General features: G+C 42.9%; 1 protein-coding gene across 32 annotated transcripts in view; it reads left to right on the top strand.

The window, feature by feature from the left end:
* The window catches only part of MAGI1 (membrane associated guanylate kinase, WW and PDZ domain containing 1), a 683,050-nt gene that overhangs the window by 607,851 nt on the left and 54,714 nt on the right, over positions 1 to 20,485 (top strand). For all 32 annotated transcript variants that reach the window (XM_053290563.1, XM_053290583.1, XM_053290573.1 and 29 more), the window contains 2 exons: positions 1,629 to 1,660; positions 18,546 to 18,762. In XM_053290563.1, the coding sequence (XP_053146538.1) occupies positions 1,629 to 1,660; positions 18,546 to 18,762 (249 nt within the window). The remainder of the gene's footprint in view (positions 1 to 1,628; positions 1,661 to 18,545; positions 18,763 to 20,485) is intronic.

Here is a 20,485-nt window from a genome sequence, read left to right as displayed (position 1 = left end):
GACAGCGGTATGGAGCATGTGCAAACCTAGCAACACTTTGTCTAGTACGGATGCATTGGAGTGCAGCATGCAATTTAATTCAGCATTCATCACGACTGGCTGTGGAAAACGGTGTTCTGCTTTCTTTTTTGTCATGGTCACTTTATCATTGACTACCGTACAAGAATTAGTGTTGTACAAGAGGACAGGTAACTTAACCATCAGATAAGTCAATATGTAATAAGTCAATATGCTTTTACTGTGGAAATTTTAGATCTTGTACACAACCATAAGTATGTCTTTATATACTATTTGGGGGTTTCCCCCCTCATTCACATAATTTATTTTATTTTTGATGTAGCATTGGGTTCCTCACATTTCCCACTTAATGCAAGGAGACATGTGTTGTTGTTTTAAGAGAGAGCATAATGGTGCTTCAGTGCTTAAAAATTAAAAGTGGGGACAGATTTCACATGATTTGCCTTGCACTTTCCAATGGAATATGGGGGTATATTTCTGAAGCATTGCTTTAAGAATTGGCTCTGTTGTTCCTTTTCCCTCTGATTTCCGAAGTAACTTATTATCGATCCGTGCTCTTAATTATGAACTCCTTTTCCATTGGAGACTTTGTGTTATGAAAAGTAGCAGCAGAGAGAATCCCATCATTTGGCTTTCCCACTGCCAGAGAACCCAGTAATAAGCAGCAGCTTTTAAGGTTCTGCCTTCAAAATGCAAAATCTTCCCTAGGTTTCCCCTTGAAGCATTAACGTGTTTTCTCATTTGCATTTTCAACACCATTAATGCCTGAATAGCTCCCCTCCCTCCCTAGCTGTCCATTCACAGCTCTGTATCCCATTGCATTTGTGGCAAGACCAGAAATACTTAGCATTGAGTTGTCGATCTGCTACACTCTGTATGAATCTATCTAGCTGATAATCTTTGATTGTAATAACGTGGACTGGACTTGGCAGCAAACTTATAGGTTTTGCCAGTAGCATCCGTCTTTATAACTGTCTCTCATTAGGGATAAACCCTGTCCTTCTTTGTTCTCTCTTTGCTTTGCTTTTCTGAGGCTGACATGAACAAGCCCTAAGAAGCTTGTATTTAAAAACCTGTCTCAAGAAACAGAGTATCTATCTATCTATCTATCTATCTATCTATCTATCTATCTATCTATCTATCTATCGTCCACTACCCCTTCCGATTGGTCTGATAAATTTGACACACCAGTCGCGTCAAAAGGTAATATCCTTGGCTTAATTGTAAGCTAAGTCTCTCTTAATCCAGGGGAGCGTTTGAGATTCTATCCAAGTGCTCAATTTCCCAGGCCGCTGAGGTCTGTGAATTTCTTTCTCCAGCCTCCAGGCTGCTGCAGCACAAGTCAGCATAGCTAATGCAGATAGATCTCCTCCCCCCTCCACGCTCTCTCTTTCTCTCTTTCCCCTCCTCTCTCCAACTCTTCCTTCCCCCCCCAACCCTGTGCTTTGATTCGATATGAACAGACTGGCAACTCCTGATGCTAGAGCAAAATCTGACATAACTCTGCAGATGGCTACGTTCGGATGATACACCTAGGAATTTTTTTTCCATTAAGGAAGGTAATGATATATATGTTAATGTTTTCCTCCTTTTTGCCATTTTTTTTCCAGGACTGCCAGCCCCAAAGAAGAGTCCGAAGTCGGTAAGCACTTTTCAGCTACTATACCTGTTTGATTATTTTTGTCTGGGGTGTGGGTGGGCATTTTTTAACAAAATAAATAAATGTTCCGTGGGAAGCTTAGTGTATGCCGGTTGCTCCTTCACCCTTCCTCTTGAACCCCACCCCAGTCATTCTGTTTGAAAGTTGCTGGATATCCTTCTGTTGCAGCACTAATTGCTTTGCGCTGCGCGGCTTGTACTGAATGGGGAGAGTTAGAAGAATGCAGTGCAGAAAGCAGTTGGAGAGGAAGCTGGAAGGAGGGGGGATGCTTGGATGGAATTCAGTTTAGAGGCTTACACATTTCTACTTCTGATGGACTGAGCTTCATGGGCATTTAACTTACCCTTTAAAAATGCCATTGTTTCCTCGTTGACTGCTTGTGTGAAGAGGCTCCGCCTCCTTTTCAGATAGCATTCACTGTTGGTGAGGTACACTGGTTTTGAGCTTTATAATGCACTATATGATTAATAATTTAAAAACAAAAATCTTGAAGCATGTTTCTCAGTAGCAGAAGCAACAAAGAAAACCCCTTCTGCATTATTATAGTTTCCATTGGTTACATTTAGCTGCCTGAGCACTGGAAGTATGAGACAGTTTATTTGCTGTGGAGGGCATCTTTTGTTGTTTTGCTAGGTTTAGCAGCATTAGGCTGCAGGTGTAGATTTATTTCCATCTTTCCTTTTTCTTTTCTTTTCTTTTTTTAAGAGGAGGAAGGAAGGGGAAAAAATCATTATTTTCCTGTCCTTGCTAATCTCTCTTCCTGGTGGAATGGTTACCTGGTTGACGTGTTAGCTAATAGCTTGGAGGTTGACATCTAAAGTATCATTAAAACAGAGGATTTTACTGCTCAGGGGAATAACCCAAATTAGCAGGCATTATCGGATGTTAACTGTGCACAGGGTAAAAGTTTTCTCATTTGTTTGAAGATTGGGGAGTTATGGGGGAGGAGGCTATATGCAACCACGTTTCAGAAGATGGCAAGAATTCGGTTGTTGCAATAACACAAGACACTGCCAAAGTTCACTGACAGCCCATTCCAGAGCTGCACCTTTTTAAGGCCCCACCTGCCCAGAAGCTGTCTGAGTGGAAGATGAGCAGAAACCTCCTCCTGTTCTTAATGCAAGTTTATCTGCTCATCGAAAAGAAAGCCCTGAAATAATTAATGTGGTTCTGTTGGCTTAGGGCCGTGCTGATTAAAGTCACATGACTCCAGGCCTCTACCATTGTCAGTTTGCATTAATGTTGGCAAGGGAGGAGAGCGCAGTTTGCGCTCTGCCTCGGATCCCACAAATGTCAGACCGTATGGGTTTACTTCTGTGTCATGGTTGGGGAGGAATTCAGCCTTTGGTTAAAATGGAAGCAAGTGTGTAAAGAACACATACAAGCCTGTCAGATTGTTGGGAGAGGGATATATGGGGTGATGACTGTTTGCTTCTAAGCAAGAAAGCAATAGTTTTCATTATTTTTGTCTCCTTTGTCTTCCCATCCCTGTTAAATAGGTCATATCTAAGAAATTTATTTTAAAAGGTTCATTTGAAAAAAAGGCAGCCTTTCCACACACCCTGCAATCAAGTGAAGATTTCCCCCACTAATTTGGAGTTGCAGTTAACGCCTCTCTGATGAATGGCGATTTGTTGGAAGCTTTACCGTCTTGTGTGTGAAATCTAAATCCATTTAGAGATAATCCTTCCCTAGTGAACAAAGAGACTGTTTACAAACAGGTGTCATTCTGGAGCCTTGCCTTCCCCTCCCCATGATATATGTTTTCATTCCATGGAATTCAGTTTATCTCAGGATACTATTCCTTCAGTAAAAGGAAAACTGAGCCCTTGGATGTTGCGTTGCTGAAAGCCTAGACCCGCCCTCCTTCTCTTCCCTTCCTTCAAAATATTTTCAACAGTCAGTGGTAATCCTCTGCTACTGGAAGAAGGGAAATCCACAGAAAACCCAGATTTTCCTCATTTAAAGAAAACTGTCAGGTTACTTGTTCAACTAATTTTATAATGCTATCATCTGTTTGTTTTTTAATAATATAACAGCTGTTGCATTAGATGTATTTATTATTATTATTTTATTTAAAATATTTCTATACCACCAAAACTTTTGTTTCTGGGTGGTTTGCCATTAAAATCATTTAAAACATTAAATCAATTAACAATTAAAATCATTTAAAAGATTAAAAACATTTAAAACTTAGAGGTATGATCCTGTTGTGTAGGGAAATGTGCAGGACCACTGCATCCAAAATGCTTTTCTTATTAACATTCTCGATTTTCTAGACTAGCCATTGTTTGGGTGTGTGCATGAAGGTTTTGTGTTGATATATTACTAAATGGGAGAAGATGTTGTAAGCAGATTGGAGTAAGGACATCACTTTGCACCAATCCAAATGGGAATTCCCTGAATGCCATGAAATATCTTCAGCGGATGTTGCTCACAGCAACATCCACTGAAGATATTTCATGGCATTCAGGGAATTCCTATTTGGATTGTTGCAAAGTGATGTCCTTACTCCAATCTACTTAAAGCATCTTCTCCATATGCTGACAGCATAGTGTGATGACGCAGGCAATGGAAATGCTAGGCATCAACCCCTGAAGTCTCCAGAGGCTACTTATGTGGTCTTGTGGTTGTGGTGTTGTTTCTCCTTCCACTTTTCAGTTTTTCTCCAGGAGTTCCTTAAAGCACTAATTATTTCTTGGTCGATAATAGATTAGCTGCTGTTCCATGAGCAATGTGAAGCTAGCCTTTGCAGCATTAAAAAACACCCGTCACTCCAGTCTTAATGCTTTTTGTTGTCAGAATTAAATTCAGGTAGAATAAGTCCATAAGAAAATAAGAACAGCCCTGCTGGATCAGGCCCAAGGCCCATCTAGTCCAGCGTCCTGTTTCACACAGTGGCCCATCAGATGCTGCTGGAAGCCTACAGGCAGGAGTTGAGGGCATGGCCTCTCTCCTGCTGTTACTCCCCTGCAACTGGGACTCAGAGGCATCCTGCCTTTCAGGCTGGAGGTGGCCTTTAGCCCTCCAACTAGTAGCTGTTGATAGACCTCTTCAAGTTCAACTTCAGCATAGCTTAGCTTCCTCACTCAGTAGACTGCCAGTCATATTGTGGCAGGCAAAAACTACTGGCTACGACTGGAAGACCCAATTCAGACATTATTACTCAACAGCATTGTTGCTGCCATGTCCCCAAGCTAACTATATCTGCTCTTAGGGTCTTGTGTGAAGCAGTGGTCATGTAATTTGGACCACTCCCATGAGGCATTTTTCTGACTTGCACCATGTGAGCATTATGTCACTGAGCAGACATGCACTCATTGGATACCAAGCAGCATGCCTGTCACAAGAATAATATGTCATCCAGTACACGTACTGATTTACACGTTAACCACCACATCTTGCAAATTAGTTCCATGTTGTTGCTATCTGTGTCCAGATAATGTCATACTGCTTATCAAACACAAATTGATGACACAGAGACTCTTTCTATGCCAGCGGTGGACTGGACACCTCAAGTAAATTCCAAAGTTGTTATGGAAACTCTCTATCATGGGAGTTTCTGGTTTATAAGCCGTGCTATATGGCAAGGGATACAGAATTACTAAGGGAACCAGTTGTCCATGAAGACCATCCCTTCGTGATATAGCTTTCACATCTGAGGTTTTGTGAGATAGCTCAGTTGTAAGAAGACACAAGTCAATTTTGCCAAGGAGGGGCGGGGGGCGGTAACGCAAAACATCTATATCAGGAAGAAAATTATTTTGAATTCCTTGGGTTCTGCTTTGGAATTCTTTGGAACCCCCCTTCCTGTAGAGGTGGTCCAGCTCCTCGGGTCTCTGAACTAGTTCCCATAGCTTGTTTGGAGCTGCCTACTTCTGGCAGTGTCCTAAGTTGCTCATAAGTATAAACAACACCCTGATTCTGCCATGTGTTCAGGGTTAATGTGTATTGCATGCTCATGCACAACTCTAAAAATGCCCAAGGTATGTAAGAGGATGGCCGCCTGTTGTGGTTATATCTCTGCTTGTGTGCATTAACTTTGAAACAAAGTGGTTGGAAGACAGGAGCTGCTTCTAGATGCCAGGCAGTAGGAATAGCCATGGCACAGAAATATTGTGGCAGAAAGTCTCACAGAAGCCTACTTTAAGCCACCTATTTGATTCTGTTGGTCTGTAACCAGCAAGAAGTAGCCAAATGCTTGTCTTTATTTCTGGGTTTTTATTCTATGTTTTTAAGAATCTAGTGTTTATCAGAACGTGAGAATATAATTTCACATTTTTATGCAGTGCAGAGGCTGTTTCTGCCAATGTTCTAGAACATTTGGTACACAATTTTTTTACTTGTGTTATAAGATCTAGTAGTTTACATATTTGGGAGGTCAGTGTACCACTATTAACAATGATAACTGGTAGTAGAATTTCGATCTGTATCAATAGTCAAAATTCCAGCTGCTGCAATCCAAAATAGTGACCCAGTTCATCCAACAAAGACCCACCTATCTGTGCTCCCCCAAATTAATGTGTACAATTGAAAAGATCACTTGCTGTGGGTTGGGTCTTCAGCAGATGGGAATCAAAATGCTGGTGCTCCTTTGCAGCAGTTCCACCATAGAAAGAAAGAGGGAACCAAAGCTAAGGAAAGCATTGAGAAGTGAACCATGGACTACATCTAAACAGATGATAATCTGGAGACAGAGCACTGTTAATGAGGGTTCCTGCAATATTAGTTTAACACTAGATTCTAGTAAGATCCACAAGTGAATAAGTGTGGTGCTTCCTGAGATATTTCCTGATAGATTTCTCACATGCTTCCATGTTAACTGGTATCCCTGTTGAATTTCCAAGTCTCTCAACATTTATCATGTTGAAGGTGACCTTCATTTGAATGTCATTGCCAGACTGAGTACAGACATTTGAACAGCTAATATGACAACCCAACCTCATTAACCCCCTGGCTACTGTGACGCTCAGCTGCACTGAGCTTCCCTGGATAGCAGCGTGTTCTCAATGCATCACTACAGAAGGCAAGTGCTGTTCCAGCCGAATAACTTGTTGCAGACCAGTAGGGTGGGTCTGTTGTAACATTCCAAGTTCCATGCCAGCCAAGCATCAGAAACAGAGTTTCCAGCATTCTTTCATTTTGTTGGCACAACTAAGTAACACAGTACACACAAATCAAAACTAACACCACCACTAGGAGTAGTAATTTATTTCCGGTCACTGACCAGCAAAAATACAGGGGAAAAGATGTATAAAATTCCTAAAAACATTTAAAATCACCACCACTACTATAATCATTCAATTATTCAGTGACTGTGACTGGTGTCTATCATATGTGTCTTTTGAAATTGTGAGCCCTTTGGGGACAGGGATCCATCTTATCTTATGTATTATTATTTCTCTATGTAAACTGCTTTGGACACTTCTGTTAAAAAGCGGTATATAAATATTTGTTGTTCTGAAATAATATGCACTGTGGACTTGCAGATCCCACATTAAATGGTTCTTTTAGTCTGTAGCAGGTTGGATTCATATGGACTGCTGGGCATGAACAGCGGAATGTAGCTGCAATGTGCTGCATCGAGGCGGCTGAGGACTTGTAAGGCAGCCCCAGTGCTGTAGAGCAGGGATTCTCAACGTTCAGCCCCCAGATGTTATTGGACTTCAACTCCCATAATCCTTGGCCCCAGTGGCCTTTGGCCTAGGATTATGGGAGTTGAAGTCCAATAACATCTCAGGACCCAACGTTGAGAATCCCTGCTGTAGAGATTGGGTGGTTGCTCAAAGAGCATGGCTGTAATTTCTCCTATTTGTGGCAATGGAGAAACTTCAGCAGCACTGCTTGTGCAATCACTTGTTTTCTATAGCATTGGGCCTGCCTTATGACCCTGCAGCAACCTTGATGCAGAGCTGATCATGAAGGACAACCTTATCCCTACCTAGGGGCATGGGGACAATGGAGCAAGGGGAGAACAAGCATCCCTCAGTCACCAGGGTCTGGGGGGCCCATACCGCCTCACCCAGGGCACCCCTTTGCGCCAGATCATCCTGCAGCCGGTCAGGAAGTTCACCAGCTGAGAGAGTGAGGTACCCCTCTCCTTCCAAGCCAACATTTAATTGAAATGTTGGCTGGCTTGGGGCTTTTTCTCCTGCCTTGCTCTTATTGACCCTTCTTTTCCATGGTTGCATATTGCAGTGCTGCTAGAACATGTAAAGGCTTGCTACCACATGGATGGAGCCAGTCTCATTGTTCTTACCATGCAACCATCAACCCAGCCAGCTTTGGAGATAAAAATTTGGTTGGAAAGACCCATACGATTGGTCCTGCCATGTGGAGGGTAGGCCAACATTGCAGAACTGTTGCTGAATACTTCAACTGGTTTTTTGTGCAGACAAACTATTGGATAGAATCAAACTAGTGCCAATATGTTCCAGCGTTACCTTAGCATGATTTTAACTTGAATTCTAAATAAAGAGAAATGTAAACCCTGCAGAGCTCGAGGCATCTTTCATACTCCTTGTTAACTAAGCCATGTTCAGGATTTAGAAAAAAAGGGGAAATGATGATTTGATAACTTCTGTACTTGAAATCTAATAGCCGCCTGATTACAAAGCCACTGTTTATATTGTCCACTTCATTAAGTTGGTATTCGAAGTAAATAGAAACTGATATCAAAGATTACATATAATTGGCAGCAAGGGCAGATCCACCACTGAGCAGACGGGTTAGAGAACCCAGGCCGCCGCCCCTCAGCGGCCATGCTTCATGCCCCAGACACGCCCCCCCATGTCTGACATCAGACACGGGGGCATGTGATTTGGCTCTGAAATGGGGCCACAGGGCCCTGTTTTTGAGCTAAATTGGCTAGCACTGCATTCGCAGCATAGCCGGAGCAAATGCAACGCTGGCCAGATTTGCGGGGGGGCACGGCTAGGGAGTCCACGGCGGCAGCAGAACCCGGGCCACCGCTGGCCTTCCTCCACTCCTGGTTGGGAGCATCTACAAACCATGTGTTTCAACCAATAAGTATCTGGAAGTCTGCAAATTTAGATTTCATATCACAAGACAAAACAACAGAATCCATATTTAGAGAAATATATATCAAGACCAGTGGGGAAATTACAAATGTTTTACTGAATGTTATCAGGTTTTTAATCTTTTACTGAATCTTCTCAGGTATTAAATCCACAAAAAATACTTAACACTGTAAATAAGATGCCAGCTCACCTTATCTGACTGAAAAATGGTAATGTTACCTATTATTTTTATATACTGCTTTTTAACCCACCCACCTCCCAAAAAATCTCAATGCGGTTTACATAGAAAAATAATAAGATAATGGAACCCTTTCACAACCTAAGAAACGCTATTGAATATAATGCTTCCTCTTTTATACTTTCCCTATGGGAAGTTCTGCTGCTCTCGGGGCATCTTCTACTTTTGCAGCAAAATTGCTTATCAAAACTTTTGCAGCAAAACAAAGTCCTTCCCTGAGCTATGAGTAAGCTTTATCGAGTGGAGATGTCCCCCTTTCTCTCCACAGACAATATCAATTATGACCTGTGTGCTCTGTACAGATGTCTGATCACACAGAAGCCTTTATAAGATCATCTCCCTTTTTTGAAGGGGCAAAATTGCACAAATTCAGCCTCTGTGTAATTTGGTATGTGTATGGAGCAATTAGCTCACAAGTGAAGTTTACTGGGCTGGAGATGAGGGTCATCCCTACTATGAGAAGCCCATGGATCATGCTTCAATCCAGATAACCTATTTAAATGTGTGCAGGAGTTATTTGTACTCACACCAGGACTTCTTGGTTCTCCCCACCCCTATCAATAGCAGTTAACTCCTCATAGTCATTTCTGAGCTTTATTTTGAAGGCCTTTTGAGTTTTGGGTAGCCCATTGATAGTGTGTCTGGGAGGTGCTTTTGGAAAAGGACGTAGAAGTCCTATGCACATATGGAGGTGAATATGTCATGATCCTCCAGATCAGCACAGGTGCAGCTGTTCATCTATTAGATTGAGTGCAGGTAAAGCAGTATCCTTCCTATCTGTATAGGTCCATTTCAGGGACCTATACCCAGGTTCTCTTGTAAAATGAATGCAGGTATAGTAATTCACACAAAAACATCTATATATGTATAGACCAGTGGTTCCCAACCAGGGTACCTCCAGATGTTGGTGAACTACTACTTGCATCATCCCCAGCTACAATTTATTGTGGCTGGGGATGCTGGGAGTTGAAGTTCACAAACATCTGGAGGAACCCTGGTTGGGAACCACTGGTATCGACATCTGAATGCAGGTGCAATAAAATGTCTGAATGGGGTTAAAGTAGCCTCAGTGAGTGTCCCTACTTCGTAAGATGTGTTATGTGGGGGAGAAGATCGTGAGCATGTATGCGCATTGATAAAAGAAGATCCGAAGGGTGGCCCAAACATTTTTTGCCAAAGTAGTGTAGACATGACGTTGGAATTAAGTTGACAATGTTACAACACATACACACCCCTGAGAAAAACGCAAGTTAACGATATGACACTAATGCAGTAGATTGGGATGATCATCACTTGCCTGATCACTTGAGTTGCCTCCAGCTGATCAGGTGGCAGACCTGTGTGTGTTCAGCCCTGGAATTCTGGAAACAGCTACTTCTCTCCCTGTCCCTTTCTGGAAAGAGGGGAGAAACAGCTATATATTCCACATCTAGAATACATATTCACCTCTTGGATGGTTTTATTTTCTGTCCTTGCTCTCTTCCTTCCCATAGTGGGGGAGGATGGGCAAGAGAAACCTAGCCATGTGTGCCCTAGCCAGCTTGACTGACTCAAGGGAGATAGGCAGAAAGAAAAGCAGGAACTAGCTTTATGTCATTGACTGTTGAGGCAAATACAGTGGAACTAGTTTCTGATTTTGCTTTTTTGCTGTCTGTGGGTGGGGAAGGGGAGAGACAATGGATCTCTCTCAGCCCACCCAACTCCAGTCTGTTCACTGGGACGAACTGAACAAAGATGGATGGATTTTATGTATTCCTTTTGCTTCTGTTGCTTTGTCGGGATGTACAAAACAGATTTTGTGTTTTGCTTTGAGCTCAAAATGATACACAAATCCCCGAAATATTTCATCGGAACAACCAGTCAAGCTGGATGTTCCAATAGAATGAACTTGGAAAGTTTTGAGTGTTCCAAGCACCATTTTGGAGGGCTGTTTTTCTGGGGAGAGCTGGTCATCCACTGACTGGGGTCAGTGAATTGACCAGGCCTCCACTCCAGACTTGTCGCATTAGCCTGCCTGCCGCATGGGGCATATTGACCCGGCCTCCACCCTGAAATAAGCGTGCCAGCCTGTCATGGAGGACTGTTCTACCCAGTAGACTTGTTCTCTAAGGTGGGCCAGTGCACTAAGTCTGAAGCAGAGGTCTGGTCTACCCACCTCACATGGCAGATAGGCCAGCCCTCTGAGGCAGGCCAACATATTATGTTCTGGGTAGAGGCCTGGGACCAGCTCTCCCTGGAAAAACAACCCTCCGAAATGGCACTCGGAACACTCAGAACATTCTGACTTGGAATGGTGTGATTCCATTCCAAACTTGAAACAGTTAAAGGGTGTTTTGTTTTGAGCTCAGAACACTCGAAATGGCACGTTTCAAGCTCAGGACATTCCAAAATGTTTTGCACATCCCTATTGCTTTGCCCCTACCAAAGAGAGAACGTCATCCTGTACAAAGCTTCGTTATACTGAGTCAGACCATTGATCCATTGCTCAGTATTGCCTACACTGACTGACAGCGGCTTTCCCAGCACTCCTGAAGATGCCAGGAATTGAACCTGGGACCTTCTGCATGCAAAGCAAATGCTTTATGGCCCCATCCTACATACATGGGTCTCCCATCTAGGCACCGACCACACCAAGACTTGCTTAGCTTCAGTAAGGTGGATGTATTGTGTGACCTTAGACCATGCTATGGGTTCTCATAGCAATACTACTTAGGCTGAGGTTCTTTAGTCTCTTGCACTTAACGCCTTTTTGCTCTAAGTCTGGAAAAGAAAAGAAATACTACCCATCATTAGTTCTGCATTCTGGAGAAAAAGCACAGTGCAGTTGTTCTCCTGTCTTCTAGGAGCTGGTGTGTGTGTGCGTGCGCACAGTTCTTTCCCTATGTTCTGGGAGTGGGGAGGCGAGGAGCATGAGGACGGGGAAAGGTTCAGGTGACTAAATAGTGCCTGGTGTGGTGCCTGGTGCCTGGGCCCATAGGAGGGCCTTCTCTGTGGTTGTCCCTCTTCTTTGGAACACCCTCCTCCCCAGATTCGTTCAGCCCCCTCCTTAGTGGCTTTTAAGGCCCTTCTTAAGACCTACCTTTTTAGCTAGCCTTTTGCCCTTTAATTTTTTCTAAATTATTGTTATTGTTCACCACCTAGAGTCTTTGGAGGAGGCAGTATACAAGAAAATCTTAATTAATAAATAAACAAATAAACAGTTGTGGACAACCTCTTAGCCCTGATTGGTTTGCAAGGCTGGAGTAAACCTTCTGCTCATGATTTGCTATCCAAATTTTTTAAAACCCCAAGAGCCTTTAAAAATAGCTATCTGATCTGATTATCTGTTTGGGCGATGCATTTATAGATGAGTTTTGTTCTCTCAGTTCTGTGATGTGAATCTGCATGCAGAAAAGGCAGCTAAAATGCTTTATACTAAAGTGCTTTGAAACAGTTTTGTGTGTATCTGAGGGTTGTTTTCACAGCACTCTTTAAAAAATGCCTCTTGTGTTTTCAAAAGCCAAATGTGAATTAGCTGGATTGCTAAGAAAAGAAATTGGACACAGTGTAAGTATCAGAAAACCAATAGCTGAGCAATCCAAGTTAGCATATGCCATTCAAAATGTCATTTGAAGTGTAGGATAATTTCATATTCAAGCCACTGGAGAGCATACCATTTGAAACAAATGCCACTGATGGGTCAAGAGCTTCAAAAGAAGTCAGTAAAGAATTCCAGAACAATTTCTGCTGCTAGAATTGCCACGCCCCCTCAGCAAAGAGCTACATTCAGAACTATTGGGTTTTGCTTTAAGTGCTGCATTTTTCATCAGCAGGGAAGTTGCAGTACTAAATATGTATTTGCTCTGCATTTAGAAGTTTCTAGTTACATTGATAAGTAACAGAATTAGGATTTCTGCTGAAGTTGGATTCATCCCAGCATAACTCTGGAGTTAACTTATAAAATCCTAAATGGCTTGGGGCATTGATACCAGGGGTATCACCTGCACTGAGATCAGCTTTAGAGACCTTCCTTAACATGGCCCCTGACATCTGAGGTGAATTGGTGGCAACTTAGGAGAGCTCCCTCTTGGTGATGGCATCCTGCCTATGGAATGATATCCCCAGGGAGCTCACCTTGCACCCTCTCTGGTGCCCTTTCGGCACCGGGTCTTTTAATTCTTGCTGAAGCTGTTTTAAACACTGCTTTTATTTGCTGTCAAAAAGCACAGTCCTATGTATGTTCTCTCAGAAGTACATCCCACCAAGTTCAATGGGACTTAAAAGTAAAGTGTGGCATCAAGTGGATTTCGACTCCTGGCTCCCACAGAGCCCTGTGGTTTTATTTGGTAGAATACAGGAGTGATTTACCATTGCCTCCTCCCGTGCAGTTGAGATGGTGCCTTTCAGCATCTTCCTATATCGCTGCTGCCCGATATAGTACCAGCAGGGATTCAAACCAGCAACATTCTGCTAGTTAGTCAAGCATTTCCCTGCTGCGCCACCTAAGGTTACTTCAGTGGGACTTTCTCTTTACCAATTGTGCAGAGAATTGCAGTCCCCTAGTTTTAGGACTCTTGTTCCTGTTTAAATTTTGTAAAACACCCTGGAAATATGTGTTCTGAGCAGTGACAAATAAGTGCTTACAATAAATAAACAAAACCCCTATAACATCCAGGAGGCCATGTTACATTGTTTTATCCTAAAAAGTAAATAGTATAAGATTAAACATAGTATAGCCCTTGTACTATAGAATGGATTTAATAAAGCTCATGATGACTTCTGAGGAAAGCTGTGCTGCCTAACCAGAGGCGTAACTATAGGGGGAGCAGGGGGGGCACGTGCCCCGGGCGCCATCTTTTATGGTCACATGGGGGGGCGCCACCATGACCAAATTTAAAAAAAAAAATTTAAATTTTTTGTTAATACAAATGTTTCCTGCTCAGTGCAGCAGCGCTGCAGCAGTCAAGGGAGCGCATCGGTGCCCCCTTCCCCATGAGCGGTCCCTTCCGCACCACCTGCGCCCCCCCCATTGCTTTGCTGGCGCCTGGCGGCCAGTCAGTGGCCTGGCTTGGCGGCAGCGGCGGGCACTTGTGAGGAAAAACCTAAGTATAATGTAGTATGTTGGGGGGGCGGGGGGGCGTGGTGGGGGGGTGCCATTTCAGTGCTTGCCCAGGGCACCGTTTTCCCTAGTTACGCCTCTGTGCCTAACTCATGAGGTTTCTGTTTTGCCCTTGGCTATACTGATGGCTGAAACTGCCATTTTGGAATCGTTTCCCCCCTGTCCTGCTCCAGCCTTGCATTTGTCTTATGAAGCCCAAGTTGAAAATGCATTTCATATATGCCTGGAAATGCTCTTCACTGCACAAGGCTTTTGTGTGTAAGAATTGGAAACTTAGATTATAAATACAGTCACTTAAGCCTCATTCTCAACAACTTTTTGATTATCTGATGTCACAAAGTGATTTTGACACATTAATTTATAATAATTAATATTAGTACAATATTACTACAACAGAAAAGCACTATATTTATTTTATTTTATCTATTTTTATACCACCTGATATGTGACTCTCTAGGCGGTGTACAAATTTTAATATTAAAAATCACAGATTGATACATAAAACACAGTAAAAACTTTAAAACAAATTGTTAAAGTTATTAGAATTCTAATTAAAAGCTTGCGAGAACAGGAGAGTCTTGAAGATCTTTCTGAAAACAAATAGAGAAGGAGATTCTCTTATTTCAGCAGGGAGCATATTCCAAAGCCCTGGGGCAGGCACAGAGAAAGGCCAGTCCTGGGTCACCACCAAACAAGCTGGTGGCAACAGTAACCCGACCTCTCCAGAAGATCGTAAAAGGAGGGAGGGTTCATGACAAAGGAGGCGCTCTCTTAAATAGCCTGGAGCCAAGCTATTAAGGGCTTTATAGGTAATAACCAGCACTTTGTATTTCGCCCGGAAACATATCGGCAACCAGTGCAGTTCTTTCAAAACCGGTGTTATATGGTCTCTTCGTGTTGTCCCAGAGACCAATCTGGCTGCCACATTCTGTATCAATTGTAGTTTCTGGACTATGTACAAAGACAGCCCCATGTAGAGGGCATTAACCTGAGATACCAGGGAGATGTGTGGATCCAGAAGTAGTCCAGAAGTACTCGCAGACTGTGTACCTGTTCCTTCTGGGGAAGTGTGACCCCGTCTAGAACAGGTAGATCAAAATCGTCCCTGGAGTTCTGACCCTGTACAATAAGTACCTCAGTCTTAACTGGATTCAGTCTCAAATTATTTTCCCTTATCCAGTCCATTACTGCTTCCAGGCGGGCGTTGAGGCTGGCAGCCACAGAGAAAACCCGGTCCTGGGTCACCACCAAATAAGCTGGTGGCAACCATAACTAGACCTCTCCAGAAGATTGTAAAATGTGGGAGGGTCTGCAATCTCCTGATGATGTTGACATGGAGAAGTAGATCTGGGTGTCATCAGCATACTGATAACACCCCACACCAAATCCCCTGATGTTCTCTCCCAGTGGTTTCATGTAGATGTTAACAAGCATTGAAGACAGTGTGGAGCCCTGAGTGCTTCATTTGAATCCACTTAAACATGTCACATTAGAGCCGAAAAAACATTTAAAGAGGGCTGCACTGAATGTTCTTATTTGAACATTTTGGCGTAGAATGGGTGGAGCCCTGAAATACTCTTTAAAAGCTGTCAATTATTTACTCTTCTTCATTATGTCCCCCCCCCTTTTTTTTTCCTGTTCTGGGTAGCTGCTAGGAATGTGATCGCAGCATCTCAGGAATTAAATAGCGGCTGAGCTCCTACCCGCCTATTAAGAGTGAGAACAATAAGAATGAGAGTACAACAAAGCCAATTCAGAATGTGGGCAATGGTTTCTACCATGACTTTGAAATGGTTTCATGATTATGTGTTAGCCACCTGATGGCATTTGGTTTCATGCCATTTCCCCCCCCCTTTTCTAATGAGGACAGAAAGTGTTGTCCTTACTCTGAATAGATGTCAGGGAGCTGCCAGTACATAAGAACAGCCCTGCTGGATCAGGCACAAGGGCCATCTAGTCCAGCATCCTGTTCACACAGTGGCCCACCAGATGCCTCTGGGGAGCCCACAGGCAAGAGGTATTTGCATGCCCTCTCTCCTGATGTTGCTCCCCTGCAACTGGTATTGAGAGGCATCATGCCTCTGAGGCTGGAGATTGCCCACAGCCATCAGACTAGTAGCCGTTGATAGACCTGTCCTCCATGAATCTGTCTAAGCACCTTTTAAAGCCATCCAAGCTGGCTTTACCACATCACCACATCCTATGGCAAGGAATTCCATAGATTAATTATGTGCTGTGTGAAAAAGTGCTTCCGCTTGTCAGTCCCAAATTTCCCAATCTTCAGTTTCATGGGGTGACCCCTGGTTCTAGTGTTGTGGGATAGGGAGAAAAAATTCTCACTGTCTACCCTCTCCTTGCATAATTTTATACACTTTGATCATGTTTCCCCTTAGTCGCCTCTTTTCCAAGATAAAGAGCCCCAGATGCTGTAGCCTAGCCTCATAAGTAAGGTGCTCCAGCCCCCTGATCAAGATACGGTGACCAAAGCTGGTATGCTGTACTCCAGATATGGCTGCACCATAGATTTTTATAAGGGCATTATAATATTAGTATTTGTATTTTCAATCCCCCTCCTAATGATTCCTAGCATGGAATTAACTTTTTTCACAGCTGCCGCACACTGAGACGACACTTTCAATGAGCTGTCCACCACGACCCCAAGAGCTCTCTCCTGGTCAGTCACCGACAGCTCAGATCCCATCAGTGTATATGTGAAGTTGGTGTCCCCCGCTTCCAATGTGCATCACTTTACACTTGCACATTTGCCATTTTGTTGCCCAGTCCCCCAGTTTGGAGAGATACCACTAGAATCACTGCCAAAAGTGCTAGTAGAGTATACTGAGTGATTATTTTTTTCCCATTTTACACCCCCGCCCAAAAAAAAGAATTGCTGAGAGAAGGGGGTCCTTCAGGAAGAGAGCCCATATAGGAATACAAAGTTGAAGACCTGTTTGTGTCTGTGCCCCAATTCATAGTATCTCCTGTAAAGAGGTAATTAATTGTCACTTCAATGTGTTTTGATGTATTTGTGTTGTATTTGCATAACAACCCAGTGCTATGAAATTAGACCCCATTTATTCACATTGTATAAAGAGCATTAAAATTATTTGGGTATTCAGAAAGATTAATGGCCTCTTTTTTTTCAAACTGTTACTTGGGATGTTGGATTGGAATGTTGGAAGCTTATCAAGAGATCCTCAGCAAGAAGATTAGTAAGAGCAATCCAGCTCTTCCCTGAAAGATTGCAGACTTTCCCCTGGTGAAGCAATGTGATGTTGCAGGAAAGAGTTGGGCATGTTCTGGACATGCTCTGTGCAAAAAAGTGGCATTGGCGAGTAAGCTTGTTTTGCAACCCATGTCAATTATCTTGGTAGATAAATAAGTTGTTGGAAATGGCTGCCTGAGCAAAGAGTTTTGAAAACATCTTTTTTCTGTTGAATGACATTGTTACTTCCTGGAATATCTATCTGCAATTTATATGGTATTCCTAAGTATTTGTGTCACCTTAAGTGGCACAGCGGGGAAACGCTTGACTAACAAGCAGAAGTTTGCTGGTTCAAATCCCTGCTGGTACTATATCGGGCAACAGCAATATAGGAAGGTGCTGAAAGCCATCATCTCATACTGCGCGGGTGGAGGCAATGTTAAACCCCTCCTGTACTCTACCAAAGTAAACCAAAGGTCTCTGTGGGTGTCAGGAGTCGAAACTGACTTGATGGCATCCTTTACCTTTAAGTATTTGTCCAGATGCACATTCTTGCTTTGGTGGCATAGCATTTGCCCAGTACTGGCTTATTTTCACAGCTTGTGACATTGTGCTGTTGTAGTTATTGATATGGAAAGTGAGTGCAATCTGTGTATTTGTACAGAGGCTTTACACATCGTGGGTTCATGCTGTTAGTATCCTCATTATCTGATGGTATTACATTTGGGATACAGAGCATGCCTTTCTGTTTGATTTCTAATAGCAGCTTTGCTTTTTGAGGGTGGTCAATCATTCTTGTGCTGATGATGGAGTAGTAGGGTGGCATGTGTACAAGTGAGAATGACTACAAGATATGCACATGTATACAGATAAGAGAGTGTATATTTTCTACCTTTTATTGTCCAGTCCAGACTGGGACAAAAGTGGTTTCCTGTTCCTAGGTTTAGATGCTGTTTTTAACAGAGAGCGAAAATGTATTGCACTACTAATCTGTTTGGAAGCTTTGATTTGTGTTGTGTCTGTATACAGAGGGTTGCATGTTTTTTTTCTGTGATGAATGGCTTTCCTTTTCATACATCTCTCTGTCATTCAGTCTGTCTATCACTGGGGAAATTTACCTGTACTCAGCACAAACTGGAAATGGTAGAAGCCAAAATGTAACTTTATTTAGGAGCATGCAGAAATGCTGAACCTAGAGGAAAAATGATGGGAAATTGCTCACTCGTAGACCATTAACCTTCTGGGTTTCCCCCCTTCCCCTTCTCTTCTGGCTTTCTTACTTACAGCAACCACTTGAAAGGAAAGACAGCCAAAACAGCTCTCAGCACAGTGTCTCCAGCCACCATAGCACTCATACTGCTTCCCCTGTCCACGGCACTCAAGTGCTTCCTGACTACCCGTCCACCGAAGCACCAGCTGTGGACCTACCAGACAACGCTGGGCAGAAGAAGCCAGATCCATTCAAAATCTGGGCCCAGTCCAGGAGCATGTATGAAAGCCGACGTAAGTATCAAATGCAGCCTGTTATTCTGGCAGCAACTCTAGATAGCAGCTTTTCCTATAAATTCTTACATTATGAAATACATTTTTGTGGAGGGAAAGATAAATGTGTCTTTTGGTTTGTTAATATGATGTGAGTGAAGCTGTACGTTGCTGAGAGTGGGGGGGACACATTAGCAAGAAGCTAAGCTACATAGATCAGAAAATGACATTACTGACAATCATTTTTGTCTGTGGTGAAGAAGAAATTTTGATCGCCTGCAGTAAGTGGGCTTGCAGCATAACTGTGAAAAGTGATAAGCAAGTATTTTCAATATTAAGATCTTTTCTTCTACTCCTCTGTTTACTTTTCTTGCTCTTAAAAAAAAATCAGTAGCTAAATGGGGAAATTTCAAATGTCCACAGCATGGGATCAGTTAAAGATTTCTTTACAAGTTAGGCACTTTCTATCACTTGTGACTCAGCTGTACCAAGCATTATAGCCTGTGGATCTGCAAACTCTTGAAAAGGCAATTAACTGAAATCTTGTCTGTCATAGTAGGGTCTGGCAATTTGTAGGAACATTAAGCCCCTTTCTGTGCCCTTTTAATTACACCCTAACATTTTGTGGTCTGTTTTACAGTTTCCAAGTTGTCTATTGCAGGCATAAAAGCATAAAAGCCAAACGCAGAGAAATAGTTTTTGCTAAATTAAAAGAAACGTACCATTTCCCAGCTGACTACAAATGCCACCAAACCATGCTTGCCTCCACTGGTCTATTGTGTTCTGATGATGCAGTAGTCAAACAGGTACTGTAGGCAGCTTTTATTTTGGTTATTAATAGACACATTCTACTAATAATTCATCAGGATTCTGCTTCTTCCCCCAAAGTACAAAATTGGTCGCAATCATCCCTTTTCTGCAAACAAAATCAGCGCCTTTTCCTTCTGAGCTTTATTCTGTAGTGCACTAATAATGTGTTTGGAATCTGTGACATTAAAAAAAAAAGCAGCTATAAAACTAGCTCGCCCACAAATTGCTGCTCAACATATAGGCTCTGGATTTCTGTATATTTTAGTGATCCAAATGGCTCAATGACAAAAGGCAAGTTAAATGGTTTACATCTTATGTATCAGGTTTTGCAGGGTGGGGAGAAAGAGAGGCAGTGACTTCTTGGCCAAAAAGTTATTAGAGTAGCAGTGGTATCTCTCACATTTTCTTTACTTCATTCATTTTTGGGGATAGGGGTATGTCATATCGAGTTGCTCTTGTTCAGTTTGCGATCTGGCCAATTGCTGTGTGTGAGTTTATCTCTTGACGGGGTTGCATTTCCCTTGAGAGAGACGGTTCATGATCTGGGGGTCCTTCTGGCATCAAGGCTCCTGCCTGAACAGCAGGTGGAGGCTGTAGCCAGGGGTGCTTTTGGCCGGCTTCGGCAGGTTTGTCAGTTACAGCCGTTTCTTGACCGACAGGCCCTAGCAACAGTAACTCATGCCTTTGTTACCTCTCACTTGGATTACTGTAACACACTCTACCTAGGGTTGCCTTTGAAAATGATTCGGAAGCTTCACCTAGTCCAGAATACAGTGACCCGCTGCACTAGTTAATTGTTCGCTTCTGGGTCCAGTTTAAAGTGCTCTTTCTCACCTACCAAACCCTTATGGGCTTAACACCTGTATATCTCCAGGATTGTCTCTCTTGGCCAGTTGTATCCCGTCCTGTGAGGTCTTCTCAGTTTGCCCTCCTT

This window comes from Hemicordylus capensis, chromosome 2, assembly GCF_027244095.1.
Source record: "Hemicordylus capensis ecotype Gifberg chromosome 2, rHemCap1.1.pri, whole genome shotgun sequence".
NCBI classification, from domain to species: domain Eukaryota; kingdom Metazoa; phylum Chordata; class Lepidosauria; order Squamata; family Cordylidae; genus Hemicordylus; species Hemicordylus capensis.
This window is presented reverse-complemented; position numbering and strand designations above follow the sequence as displayed.